Source organism: Cololabis saira, chromosome 23 (genome assembly GCF_033807715.1).
Source record: "Cololabis saira isolate AMF1-May2022 chromosome 23, fColSai1.1, whole genome shotgun sequence".
Classification (NCBI taxonomy): domain Eukaryota; kingdom Metazoa; phylum Chordata; class Actinopteri; order Beloniformes; family Belonidae; genus Cololabis; species Cololabis saira.
The window spans coordinates 24,848,051-24,862,293 of record NC_084609.1 but is presented as its reverse complement, the minus strand read 5'-3'; the positions used below and the strand labels follow the sequence as shown (position 1 = coordinate 24,862,293).

The window sequence follows — 14,243 nt, the reverse complement described above, 5'->3', positions numbered from 1 at the left end:
GAATTTAATGACTAAAAATGAAAATAATCTGGTCAATTTAAAGGAGAGTGCATATTGGACCAGAAATTTAACACAAAGTACAAATTAAAATCTATGCTAACGTTCCTCCTTATTTAAAACGTATTGTATTGATGTTCAACGTGGCAATCAAAGCTAGTTGTCCAAAATAAAAATTGTTATTCACAATTTAAGGCACTTATAGAAATATTTCAAACTAACCATTTTGATTGTACGGAGTGGCTTATAATAGGTTCAAAAGCATTTCCCTCTTCTGGCAGTGTTGTGGGTACAACTTCCAGGGGAAAGTCCTTTGCCAAGGACGCGTTGCCAATTACGGCTACTGAAGACACGAGGCCCTGGAGCAGGGGACTGACATGAAACGCTCAGACTCCTGGGACTTGGGAGGAAGCTCTGTGCTCCGGAGAACAGAAACAAGCAAGCCCGACTGCAAAATAAGCGAGGGGCTACTGGCTAATCTAACCGAGTTGTCTATTCCTTTGCTTTTCCGACTAAAAACACAGAAAGAGAAAACAAATTGGTGACCCAAACTTGGCTTCATAACGGCTCGTCCAAAGTTGATGATCCTTTTCGGGACAAGCTTGTGCACAGATAACTGAGGTTTTCTTCCAGGAAAGAGTCAGAGTCTCTTTTTTTTTACGCTATTCCTGTGCTAGTTAGAGTTCCTGAAGGACAACGAGCATCTGCATTACTATTACATCACTTCTAACACCGGCTTTAGCTGTATTGTAAACTGTGTTGAAGTCAGAGTTGTATTTTCCTTTCACTGTTGTCCAAGAAAGATTCAATATTCTTAACGTTAGGATGATAAATTATCTGTTGTGAAATAAATGAAGGGGAAATTTCGCTAGCACCCAGCGCTATTCATTTAAATGTAAAATAAATGAAATTGGCTTTGTTTGATTCTGTATTTGAAACTACATGAACCTGGTTTTTATCCAGAAAAAACACCAGAGTTTTTATTTATTTATTCTTTTTTTTTTGCTAACTTCCATTCTCTAACTTGTTCTTATCATCTGTGCAATGAGCCGGTCTTTCGTTTTCAACGTCTGATAAAGTTTCCTCACACTCCACCTCCCCGTTTCCTCCAAAGGAAGAATGGAGGGTGACTTCGGTCGTAGTCTCTGTGAGGCTTTGAGGCTTCTGCGTGGTGTTTGTGGAGATGGGTTCATATCCTTGAGAGAGCTCCTCCGCCTTATCAACCTCTTCTTCTCTCAAATCCCTGGAAAACCTAACACCCACCTTCGGGGCGGGAACCAGCTTTGGACTTCCGGGGCTAACACCGGTCTCCTCGGTGGGCTTTGACGGAGTCTTAAGTTCTATTTCCTTTGAAGCGTTTCCTTTCTGTGTCATTGGTTCCCCCGCTGGTTGCCAAAACTGTCGTCTGAGGAGGATGATGACCGCCGTCATGAAGAAATAGGAGGAGCCGCTGAGACACGTGATCAGACTCAAGAACACGATCCTACAATATCAAGGAAACATGTGGACTTGAGTTAGAGCATCGATCTGCTAGCTCAGGAAGATCTGCATTGGATCTGGTAGCTGGTTGGTCACCTGTACATATCGGAGTTGTAAATGCGGCATGCTCCCCTGCCCCCACACTTCTTAACCGACCACTTCAGACAAGTCGAATCAATCAGAGCTCCAAAGTACACCGGAGCTGGAATTCCACCTGGAGGTAAAGCATCGTCAATGTTACTCAATGATTCAGTTATACTTACCTTCTTTTTCCTTCTCTAACATACACGTATAGACCAAAAGTGGCAGGTTTATCAGAAGAGCAAACTTTCGTTGTTTTGGACCTAATTGAGACTGTGATAACATCCAAAAGCAAAATAAGGTAAACAGATATACAGTAGATTTACGTTTAACTGGCAATGATGAAGCTTACCAAGAGTCCTTGTTACCAAGGTCTGAATCCCCAGTGCCAGTGATTTCAGCTCTGGTGAGATGCATCTGCAAGTAAAAAAAAATATTACAGGCTTATTACAATAATCAAAAACAATTGTCCTAAATAGTCACAGAAAGCAACCAGAACAATGAAGCATTTATTGGTGTGATGATGAGAACCAAAACTTTCACATCTGAGACCATGCTCTCAGCTGGAAACAGGTGGAATGGCCTTTCCAGGTTGGGAGTGGGTGCTGCCTAAAGTGGAGGGATTAAAGTATCTCAGGGTCTTGATCACAAGTGTCAGAAGAATGGGCCGGGAGATCGACAGGTGGATCAGCGTCAGCCGTGTACTGGTCAGCTGTGGTGGTGTGAGGTTAATCAACCTTTTTGAACTAGTTTGTCCTTATAAAACTATCAGAATCAGAATGAGAATCAAGTCAGTTTGGAGAACTGCCTGTTAGTCCTCATGTTAACAGTCACAACAGCCACTCCATAATCTACTCAGGGTTTTGGGCTGTTCCACAACTGTCTCATGGTCAGTTGGATCATCTGTTCAAAACCCCCAACAGAAAAGATGTCTGTTGGGTCTGCATACCATAGATTAGTTGCTATCTGTTTGTTTCCTCCCATTGTCCATCCACTGTCTACCATTGGTTGTCTTAAAATGGTCATTCCTGTCACCGTTTGCTCAATAAAAGTGTCATGCAGAGGAGGAGCAAGCAAGCATTTGTCGAGAGCATCCGAGAGGGCCATGTTGCTACTGCTTCAAAAGTTGTTTCAGTAGTGAAATCACCAATGACTGTTTAACTGGCGTCAGGGTTAGCACAAGCCAGGTACTCTCAGCTGTGCTTAGTTCTCAGACCCTTCCAGGTCAACCCAGTCATGGCGGTTTGTTAGTAAAATAGACGGCACAATAAAACATATCATTTTTTAAAAACATGTATGACTACGTCCTGTGATGGACTGGTGACCTGTCCAGGGTGTACTGCTCCCTTTCACCTGAAGAAAGCTGGGGTAGGCTCCAGCAGACACCCTAAATAAGGATACGCAGGTGTAGATGGATGGATATGGGTGACAATGCTCTGTTAGGTCTTTATTCCCATCTCGGAAGCATGGGAGTCAAAGGAAAATGAGTTATTTTTGGAGCCAGCCCCCAAGGGTCAGTTGAAGAATGTGTTTTTTCCTATTGGTGTTTGGTTGTGGCTAAAAGAGTAAGACTGTGTGGATACACACAGCTGAAACGAGCCTCTTTCGTAGGATGATCCCTTACAGATAGGATGAGAGGTTCCCTTAGAGACGGGATGAGAGGTTCTGCCAGAGGGACTCTGGCAGACATTTAGCTTTGAGAGAAGCCAGTTGAGGTGGTTCATGCATCTTGTTAGGATACCTCACAGACATCTCCCTGGAGAGGTGTTCCAGGTCTGTCCAACCAGGTGGAGGCTCCGGGGCAGACCCAGGACATGAGGAGGAATTGCATCTCGTATATGGTGCAGGAACACCATGGTGTTACCCTGGAAGAGCTGGAGGAGGTTATGATGAGGAGTTGGTGGAGAGGGCCCTGGAACAGGCCTTCCTTTTTGGTATGGAGCCTCATAGGTCTCCAAAGATGTCCCTCACTGAGCTGTTCACATTTACAGGGTCTGAGACAACAGACCACATCCATCCATCCATCCATTATCTATCCCCGGTTTATCCTTTTGCAGGGTCATGGAGGTCTGCTGGAGCGTATCCCAGCTATTTTCAGGCGAGAGGCAGGGGTTACACCCTGGACAGGTCACCAGTCCATCGCAGAACAGACCACATTGGAGTAGAAAATCCAGCTTCTCCATCTTCATCTCCACCCAGCTTGACATAACACTGAATGTGAGTAGTGTAAAGCTGTACTGGTGATTTCAGGGACATACACTAAATATGGTGAAGTAGAAGGGTTCACTCCACCCCCTAAAACCAGCTGCTTTCAACAGAAGATAATGACCACTGATGCCCTTGCTCTCGTGGATGCTTCCTGGAGAAAATGATCATACAGGGAAATTCTGCCCGCTATGATGTCACACAGAGCAGAAATTAAGATGCTTGGTGTTTTGCTAGAAACTTGTTTCAGCATTTGAAGGGTTATATATTTGCACAACTCAAACTCTGATGTATCTCTTATGGCTTGTTAGATACGACGCATGTTAAAATTTGGTTATTCCCATTTAGAGTTACAGTTTAGTCAAAGCTTTTATCCAAAGTGATTTCCAATTAACAACATGCATTTTGGACCATCTGTAGATGTGTAACCGTGCCGAAAGATACGCGAGAAGAGCATTAGGGACATAATGTTGCCGCTTTTTAATGATGCTGCAGCAACAACTACTAACTGGATTGCCACTAACTGGACTGCTGTACAGTAACGCCAGTGATCATAATGCATTTTTTGCAGGGTAAGTAGCACACACCGTATGATGACCATATATCCAGGAGTGGCTCCCAGAGAGTTGATAAAGGAGCTGAGCACAGACACAGCCATGTAGGAGGTAAAACTGCGGCGGCAGTCCTTGGCACGAGGACACTGGCCCAGCCTCACAGACATAGAGCTGCCTGCTGGGAAGGAGGCGGACACGCAGCTGCAGTTGTGGAAGACCTGCGGACGAGACAGCAACTAGTCTGAAATAAATCTGAGCGATTTCATTCTTTTAAATTTAATTTAAAAATGTACATGTTTTATTATTTAATTGAAAGCTGACAGAAAAACACAGAGCTGCTGACTGAAAAAAGGACCATTAAACTATTTCCTTCTTTTGGTTTCAGTTGTTCTTAGTCAAAGAGGACATGATTAGTGGGTCTAATAAGAGGTAGCATAGTACCCAATGTTAAAGACTCAAATATCACATGCGTGACCCTACTGTATCCTTGCTGTATCCACTGGAGCTGAGGCAGCCAGCCAAACACGGGGAGATGTAAGTGATCCCGTTGTCCGAGCAGACGGGGTCCCACTCGTTTGTTGAACACGAACAGTCTCGGTTACACTCGGAGAAGAGCGTCTCTTCATTGTATGAAACACTCTGTGTCCTGCAGGGGGATACATCCTTTATCGTTTCAACACAGAAGACATGCAGAAAATATGTTTTTCAGGTTGGAAAAAAGTGCGTCTTCTAGGTTTATCTCGGCACTGACCCGTTGTATGAGACAGTGAGGCCAGCAATAGGCATGTTGTCGCACTTGGTACCAAACTGCAGCAGTAAGAGGAGATATGCCATGAAGGATGTGCCAAAGGAGAGCTGAGCTCCTGAAACCACACTCAGCTTGTACCTCCTCATCAGAAGTCCTCCCAGGAAGATCCCCACTGCAACTGCCGGCAGGTTTAACACACCTGGATAAAAAACAGGGGAGGGTATGAACAGTAGAACCTAATATCTGCATCACAGGGAGCATGAACTAATGAGGCCACCATGTGCATGGGTATCTCTGACTGTTTCTCATAAAATATGTGCTCTCATCTGTTTAAATACATTTACTTTATACTTGATCCAATTTTTTGGACGACACCTATGGAGCTAGAACAATCTCATAATTCGCAAATGCCCACACCGTTTCACAAATGCACAGGACAAAATTCACAAATGCACACACCGTTTCACAAATGCACACACCGTTTCACAAATGCACAGGACAAAATTCACAAATGCACACACCGATTCGCAAATGCACACACCGTTTCACAAATGCACAGGACAAAATGCACAAATGCACAGAACAATTCGTTCGTAGTCAGTTCAAGTCAAAATCCCATGTAACACGTAGTCAAACCAAATGGGGCAAATACCTAAATATCCTCGCTGTTTTTCATCATCAGTTGCTGCATCCGCAGGACTAAGACCTCTCCAGTCTCCCGACGGCTCTGGTTGAACGGCCTGACAAACCATTTCCGATCGTGCTGTTTTCTTTACCGAGATTACAAGAAAAGCAGAGCAGTGATCTCCTCTTCATCTCGTGTTGCTGTCTTGTTTATTTATCTTTACTCCACCAACTCCAAACATTAATCCCTTTTCTAAGCGAACGGCGCTAACGCAGTTCAAACAGCAGGTGTATCCCCCCCTTTAATCTGATTGGTTTACGAGTAAGTCGCGTTTTATCCACTGCTCTGCGTCTCGCACGTGGGGTGCACTCTTATGATTGGCTGAAACAAAGGAAGACATCTGATTGGTTGCAGATCCTTTCGTGTTAAAAAAAAACGTATTTGTGGATCGAGTCACGTCAGAGGAGTCTCAAAAGTCACACGCAAATCCAGTGTAGCTCACAGACAAAAACACGTTTGTAAATCAGGTTATATTTGTGTGTGCATCAAAAATACATTTGTATATCTTGTCCTACGCACGTGTGAATTGTTCTGTGCATTTGTGAAACTTGTCCTGTGCATTTGTGAAACGGTATGTGCATTTGCGGATCGGTCTGTGCATTTGTGAAACGGTATGTGCATTTGCGAATTATGAGACTGTTCTAGCTCCATAGACACCTAATCATTCCTCACATTTTCACCTGACGGACTCACAGTTTCTGCACCGTCATTCATAAATACATACCTCCAGGTCTGAACTACTGGTCAATCCAAAAGTGGCACCATCATGCTGCCTTGTTCTTTAACAGACAGACTCTTGATTCAGGAGGGAATCATACATTCTCATATATCTTCTTGATCACTGGGCTCCTTTCAGGACGTTGTCTGGTACTTGCATTACTACTAACATGGCACTCTGAGACAAGGCAGTTCTCATTTTTGGTCCCAGGATGGTGAAATGAGCCAGAACAACTGTGTCCCTCTGCATCAGGACGAGCAAGGCGTTTCTGTGTTCTCTGGCACTTTCAACCTTATTTTGATTATTTTTCCCTTAGACACGACTTGAGGCTAAACATATGTTGCACCATTCCTATGTACAAAATACTCACTTCTCAGGGTGATGAAAACGCTTCCTTCTGGGGAGTTTTTTTTTTTTTAAACATTTGGGCTCTGTGGCATCATAGAGGGTGAAAGTTCCTTGTATGATATTATTCTGCAGGCTTTGCACACCCACAACAGTAACAGCTTCAACATTTTAAATATTTTAAAAGTGGAAGTTTATGAGTGCACAGAAAAGACTGAGTATGTTTTCCCAATATGTTTCCAAATAAAAGTTTTGTATGTCATTGACCAACAACTGGAGTTGTGTGTTCATGTGTTCTCTGACATTTTTTTAAATAACTGCAGGCTTCTGAGTTATTCAGGATTCAGAGCTACTCTAGAGATTTAAATCAGATAGCTGAAAATTAGCATAATAAGGGCTACGTTAAAGACTCCATTCACCCAAATATCTCCCCTCACTGTTCTTCTGTCTAACATCTTCATATATGTAACACATTGATAGGGTTTTTAATGTACTATAGCTTGAGTGTTGTATATCTATGAGTATTCATTTTTCTTTTCTTTGGCATCCAAGCTGCATTTTAAAAACATTTCTTCAGTGTTTTAAATCAACATGAGCATCTTTACTAGTTTTCCTTTTTTCTAATTTAACCTCTGTTGCATTTGTATTCAGTTACAGCTTTTCCTGTCATTGCCCATGTGGGGAGCAAGTGTTATTTATTCATTTATTTATTTATTTTACCTATAAGGAAGTTAGCTCTGGATGCAGACTGTCCAAACTGCTGCTCCATGTATTTGGCTTTGAAAGTGAACAGTCCGATGAAGGAGTTGAACTTCAGGATGCTCGCACAAAGAAGCAGGAAGTAAGTAGGAGTTCCCAGCAGGCACTTCAGCGATGGAAGAAACCCTGTGGCAGGAAATCCAATGAAAATACAAGTGAATTCCACAAAACCGGACATATACACTCGGAGAGAGATTACTTTCACCGTACCTTTAGCGATTTCAGTCAGCTTGAGGTTGTGGTTACCGTGCGGCACATCTTCCGGCCCATCTGGTGTCACAACTGTGGGGGTCGACTTTAACTCCTCATCCCCCTGTTTGGGCAGCGAGCGAGGCAAGAACCAGAAGGGAATGCTGGAGATGAGGAGGAAGCCGGCAGACACCATGAAGCCCAACCACCAGGCGCCCACCCAGCGGGCGTCTTCCAGAGTGATGGTTATACTTTCTGCATCGGGACAAGAGTTTCTGAGTGAGCAGGCAGAGGCACAGAGGGGTTGCGTTTGCTCATTCTCGCCTTATATAAGCTGATCACACTGGACGTATTTCTGTCCGTCTGAATTTGTTTCTGTCCGTTCATTTGTTCCCCTTTTTGTTAAAAATAGATAATTGATTTAGAATATTTAGTGAGAAAGGATAAATACCACTTCTTTCAGAAAAAGTCCACACCAATCTGACAAATATGCACTTGTTTTTGTGCAAGTGTGTCTGACCTTTCCCTCGTGAGCACCAGGCTTGTATTACATTTATTTTATCAATAATGGGAGTTTTTTGCCACAAAAGCCCTCAGTGATTTCACTTAATAAGGAACTGAATAGTGTCAAAATAAAAGTCGGCATCATTTTCCGCAGAGCATGCACTTAAAATAAAAAAACAATGAAGTTTCACATAAAACAGAGTACTTTGTAAACGTCCGCTAAAGTTACATTGCACCGCTGCATGCAGTGATGAATTGCAACACACTTACTTACCCATATCAACATATCCGATGTCAACATATAGTTTGGCACAATAGGAGCCCAGGAGGAATCCAAACATGGGGCCAAGGAGAGTAATGGTCTGAAGACAAGCTGCCAAGAACGATCAGAGGATTATTGACTTATATGACGTGGTCTGGAGGTCACGCACGTGACCAGGAAATACCTTCAAGAAGAGCAAACTGCAAAGCAACACCATGTTCAAAACCACGTACCACATTAAATTCAAATTACAAAAGTACTTCATTAAAGGGAACTTAATCAATTCACTGGTTAAAATTTCAAGTGCATAATGAATTCTGCCAAAATGTACTATGTGGTATGCAGTATACTAAAAACTGCGCTACCTGCAATATGAAAGTACTGTATGCAGTACTAGTGTGATCTAGTATGCAGTACATACTATAACGTTGTACATGTAGTTACAAAACTAGACCAACATTTAATGGCACATCTGTGGATACTATACTTACAATTATTATTATGATAATTGTTATTAATGTGACATTTTGAAATATTTTTATATTAATGAACACAGTTGTGTTTTTGTGAAATAAACAAATTCTTACTTTATTTATTTATAGATTTTGCACAATTTAATTTTTTTCTCTCATCTAATATTTTCCTTTTTTTCTCTCTTATTTTTTTTTTAATGTATCATGTGTCTGTCATATTGCAACCAAATGTGACTGCATCACTGTTGCTGGAAAGATGAAAATCCCTCTGATCACCTAAAATGATCCAGTGGATCTTACCGATGTAGAACGGGGAGTTTTCGGGTTTTGCAAAGTCGTCGATGTAGGAAATGCCCAAAGGTGTGACGGGAGTTTCTCCGATGCCTCGCAAGGCGTTCCCCAGGAACACGTAGATCCACATGCTGGAGCCGGACTCTCTCACACAGGCTCCGGAATGACACACATGGATATTGATTACAGCAGTTTGGTCAGAAAATCATTAGTTTGGTGTATAGTTTCACCTTGTAACTTTTACTTTTCTTTTAGCTTTAGCACCTTTTCTAAACTGCATGTGTATGAACCGTCTGGGGTTAAAAAGGTCACTGCCCTGTCGCTTAAGAGCTCAGACAGGATCAATGCATTCCAGCAATGGTTGGAAAAAACATATATAGATGAATGTGTTTTGACCGGATTTTATGTTAAAACACACTCTTTATGCATAATAATATTGTAGTTTTGCTGACTGAACACCACAAACGCATCTTTGCATCTGCATAGGTCATCATGTTGCTCTTGTACCATTATTGTCTTCCACAGAAGGAGTCGTCAGAATTGCTGGCTCTTCTGCACTTGTCAGAGGATCCACACAGGCGGCGATGTTCACGCTGTCGTTCTGGTAGACCTGAATAACTGTGTCATACGTGTAGCTGTGAACCCAAGCCACAAAGAGACCTTTAATCAGAATCACATGGTGTTTCAACATAAGACGTGGTGCCTTGTCGGTATTTACCGTCCCATGAAGAAGTGCGTCAGGCCTGTGAGAAAAGTCCCAACAGACATAAGACAGCAGCCCATAGCGATGAGTCGTGGCCGATGGAGCTTAGCCCCAAAATGACTGACGACGGCTAAAAAAAGCAAGTTTCCTGAATCCAATAATGACAAGGTGTTAGGTTGAGAGAGGAGAGTAAAACAAAGTCAAAAATGGTGAGTCCATAAAAGTTCAGGGTTACAGTAACAGAAACCGGTACCCATCTCAAAGCTGCCATCTATGAGCCCAATCTGAGTGCTGGAGAGGTCGAAGCGTCTCTCGATCTGAGTGATGGAGCTCTTCATGTAGGTGCCCGTCAGGGCCTTGGAGAAGTAGGCGAAGGAAAGGGCCACGATAAACAGCTAGAAGAAGAAAATGGAAGTATGAGCGATTTCTCATTCATTTATTATCAGTGACAGTTTAGCTCGCAAAGGGGTCGTAATAATATCTAACCCATTCAACTCCTGCCAACCTTGCTGGCTGTCAGAAGATCAGAGTTCTGGGTTTAACCTCGAACAATGTTGTCATAAAAGCTTCACGTCTAAAAACTGCATGACCGTGCCGTCTTTTAGTCTCTTAATTTGGGTTTTAATGAAGTGCAACGCATCAGCAGAACAAAAGAAAGAAAAGAGGGCCCATGAACACAAAATTAGAAGAATAAAAAAAACCAGCAGAGGAATGTTGTTCACAGGCAGCACAAGTACTTTCAGAGTGGAGAGGCCTGGGGATTTTCTGCTCTTCTGATTGCTGGAATCACACAGAGCCTGTTGGCTGGTCGTCTGTCCGATGTCTTGGGCTCCGTCCTCCATCCTTACCTCGATGTCTCCCTGCTCTTCTCAGAGCCCTGCAAAGGAGAGAAATAAGGATTCCAGTTGAGAGTGAATGAATACTGTAAGTGAAGATGCATTAAAAGTGACATACCTTTTTTGAGAAGCTGACTAAATCTGAAGTCTTGATTAAATAACGATGAGATGTCGTTTTCAAAATACCAAGGGAATACACTACAACAGCTCCCTTTACAACCAGGCTTTGCAGCTTAATTCATGGAAGCCAGCTTTAGTAGACGGAGTCAGTCCAGTCAGTCAGTCTTCAGTCCACCCCATCCCCCTCTGAAACTGATAGTGTTTTTTGTTGTTTTTTGGGGGTGCGGGGGGTTGTAAAGATTTTATTATACAGCCAAAATTATACTCTAAAACATGTGCTTTGGTTTTTTTTTAATATAATTCCCTCTCCAAGAGCAGGATAGTATACACTCTCTTGAGAAGACGAAGATCCAGGAGCAAGTTATACAGTATGAACTGGTCTAAGAAAATGTCCACTGGCACTTTGGTAGTTTTTTCCATTAAACATTGTGCTAAGCTAAGCTAATGTGCCAGCTGTGTCCAGTTACTTCGTGAAAATTCTCTCCTGTGAAATGTGTCTGGTACACCCCCCATTCACAGGCATCTCCACCGGTACAGAGCAAACCGAGTCAATCACGATGGGATGGAGGCAAGCTTTGTGAGATGACTCACGCAGGAGTTTCCAAATGCAACCCATTCAAAACAAGCAAGAAAAGATGGCTGCAGAAATGCTAACAGCACCTTGAATCAACCAGTTTATTCTGCACCTATTGGCACTGCATCCGGGGCACCAAAGCCGACACCAGAAAAACCAAAATAATTCTTTGCATCAGCGGGAACGAATAAAGGTGGCTGGCCAAGCTAATTAACAAATTAGCAGCTGTCCTTCTTAGCTTAGCTTACCAATGACTCGGACTGGGACTCGGACATTTGCATTAACTGCATATGGACTCATAAATCAGATATGAGTCCTACAAAATGTTTTTTAAATCTTATTTTATGTAATATGCCATAAGGATCTGACAAAAGTAATATCTACATTCATTTCTATACTAACTTTGTACTAATGTATGTTCCCAGATGTCTTCTGTTCGTGATACGCATGTGTCATATTTAGAAACAAACTAACGATGCTGAAATGTCAGGAGAAAGTCTCACTCCGATTTTCCAACTGATTTTACTGGTTTATCATTTAGTGGTTAAAAAGTTCACTTAGCACAACCATTAAAGAGACGATAGGGACAACTGTCAACTGGAGTCTTCATCTGGCCAGAAATAGGTGCTACAATAATGTTTTTAGCTCGTTCTGTTTAGTATCAGAGACAGTATGGGTTGTTGACTGATGAACAAGAGTTCAAAATCACTCTTGTTGTATTTTTCACAGGCTGCTAATCTGCTGCTAGCATCAGAAGGGGGTGACTGCCCTCAAATAATGCTATTGGCCTTTCCATCAAACAAGTCATTTGTATGTTCATGAAAATATTATTGATTTCTATGTGAATCACTTTGCCAATATGACCGCTACGTAGTCTACTACGGTCTTGTGACTGAGGTTGCTAATTTAGTGATCAGCTAATTGGACAGAGTTAAGTAAATATTTCCGTGAGTGTCATGTTTTTGAAATGTAACAAGAGGTTAGAGATCCTTACAATGAGTTTTGAGGACTGTGCGTGTGTTTAAAAGGTTGTACTTGATTCAGAATTGACTTTGGCTCAGATTTTAGATTTAGTGACTTGACTACAACACTGAAAAAATGTTAACTTTATGGTACTAATACACATATTTCTGCAAACCTGGCTTGAAAGGACTGTATTATGAAATTACTTTTTTTCTCTGACATTGTGAGCAGTTATTTGGGTGTTTGTTACCACAGAGTCTAAACCACTTCTATAACACATCCCTGTCATGTTGTTTGTGGCAGCTGGAGCTACATACTACATGAGAGTTTTTTCATCATATCAATTTTGATATCATTTGAAGGAATATTTGATTAGCTTTAGTAAATGTCAACTCCCATTCTCCCCTCCTTGCTATTAGCAAAAACCACACAAAGTAACTTTAGACTTTTTCCCAGTCATCTCTTGCGACAACTGCAGATGGGTTTCCAGCACTTCGTCACACGTCAACAACGATGACGCTAGCTTATAGAGCAACTGTAGACAATGTGGCATTTGTTGAGAAACTGGGAGTGACCAAACAAGAAAAGAGTAAATGTGGGACAGTGTCATAAAAGCAACACCTGTGCAGCTATACGGAGAACCCCAGAGCCAGAAATGTCAAAAATACATTTGTCCTACTTTAATCTATACATCTATAAATTTATAATAATTATTTCTAATAATGGATGATAAATTAGTGGTTTCTGTAACTTCAGCAATCAGCATGAATATACTGTATCAGATTTAGTTTAATTAAGGAAACACTGATGTGTTCAAAGTATTTCACAGTTTTGGCATATCTAAATATTTTCTCAAGTTTATAGCTTATAGCTAGGTACAAAGCCAATACTTTTTATTTCAGATGTTTGCTTGTGTGAAGTAAGAAAAGCCAGATGTTACCTGTGTAAACCCTGCAAGTGTCCTCTCCTCAGAAGTCCTCTCAGGTGAGCACACGTCAGGTGGCGAGGGCACACTCCACACTGAGAAGAAAACTGCCCTCCGGCGACTGCGACTTCATTTGAAAGTGAGGACTGTAAAGTTGGAAAACTTGACTGAAAGTTAACACATCTCACCTCGTAACCCCATTAATCCTCCTCAGATTTAGACGTGTTAATTCTCCCGTGCACAGGGCTGCCAGTAGTTTATGATTAATTTGTGAGAAGCAACCCGTGATATGAGTTTCTACAGATCTGAGTATGTCACATTTATGGCAAAATCACTGCAAAACAACAAGGGAGGACGTTTAATAAATTACCTATTGCATCTCCTGAGCTTGGGGAGGGGGGAGGGACCAAGGGCTCCCCTGGCTTTGTCTTCCTCGCCTGCTCCTCTTCAAGCAGCCATGTGTCTCTCCTCCGACGGAGCTGAGACAGCCCTGCTCGGCCTGAGCTGCTCGTCCACTGAAAGCAGCAGACAAAAGGCCCCACACATTTCTATTCAGCACACATGCCAGCCAGTCCAGGCGGGTGGGTAAGGGCTTGGGATTGGTGTCATGGGGGGCGCGGGGTGCAAGAGGGTGAGCTGGAGCACAGATTAGTAACTTCAAACCAATCCCTTTGGATTTCTTCTTTTTTTTTTCTTACAGGCCAAAAATGCTGCTTTGCATTATTCAATATAAATTTTATCAGTGATGTGAGAGGAAAAGACTGGTGTTGTGGAAAACGGTGTCTAGGCAAGGCAAGTTGCATTTATTTTTGTGACACATTTCAGCAAAAAG

The 14,243-nt window shown here is 42.2% G+C and overlaps 1 protein-coding gene across 2 annotated transcripts; it reads right to left on the bottom strand.

Annotated features, from left to right (window-relative positions):
• Positions 1-222: 222 nt before the first annotated feature.
• Positions 223-13,918, bottom strand: LOC133424020 (solute carrier organic anion transporter family member 1C1-like). 2 transcript variants are annotated; one of them, XM_061714387.1, is made up of 16 exons: positions 13,782-13,918; positions 13,427-13,573; positions 10,731-10,870; positions 10,247-10,388; positions 10,009-10,141; positions 9,798-9,925; positions 9,300-9,446; positions 8,539-8,637; positions 7,782-8,015; positions 7,533-7,697; positions 5,068-5,263; positions 4,797-4,962; positions 4,350-4,534; positions 1,910-1,974; positions 1,573-1,690; positions 223-1,480 (listed from the first exon to the last, which is right to left on the bottom strand). In XM_061714387.1, exons 3-16 carry the CDS (start codon positions 10,833-10,835, stop codon positions 1,003-1,005), a joined length of 2,361 nt encoding a protein of 786 aa, XP_061570371.1. In that variant the 5' UTR covers positions 10,836-10,870; positions 13,427-13,573; positions 13,782-13,918; the 3' UTR covers positions 223-1,002. The 2 variants fall into 2 exon arrangements, with proteins under 2 accessions (XP_061570371.1, XP_061570370.1); XM_061714386.1 differs by having other exon boundaries at positions 13,427-13,557.
• Positions 13,919-14,243: the final 325 nt, after the last annotated feature.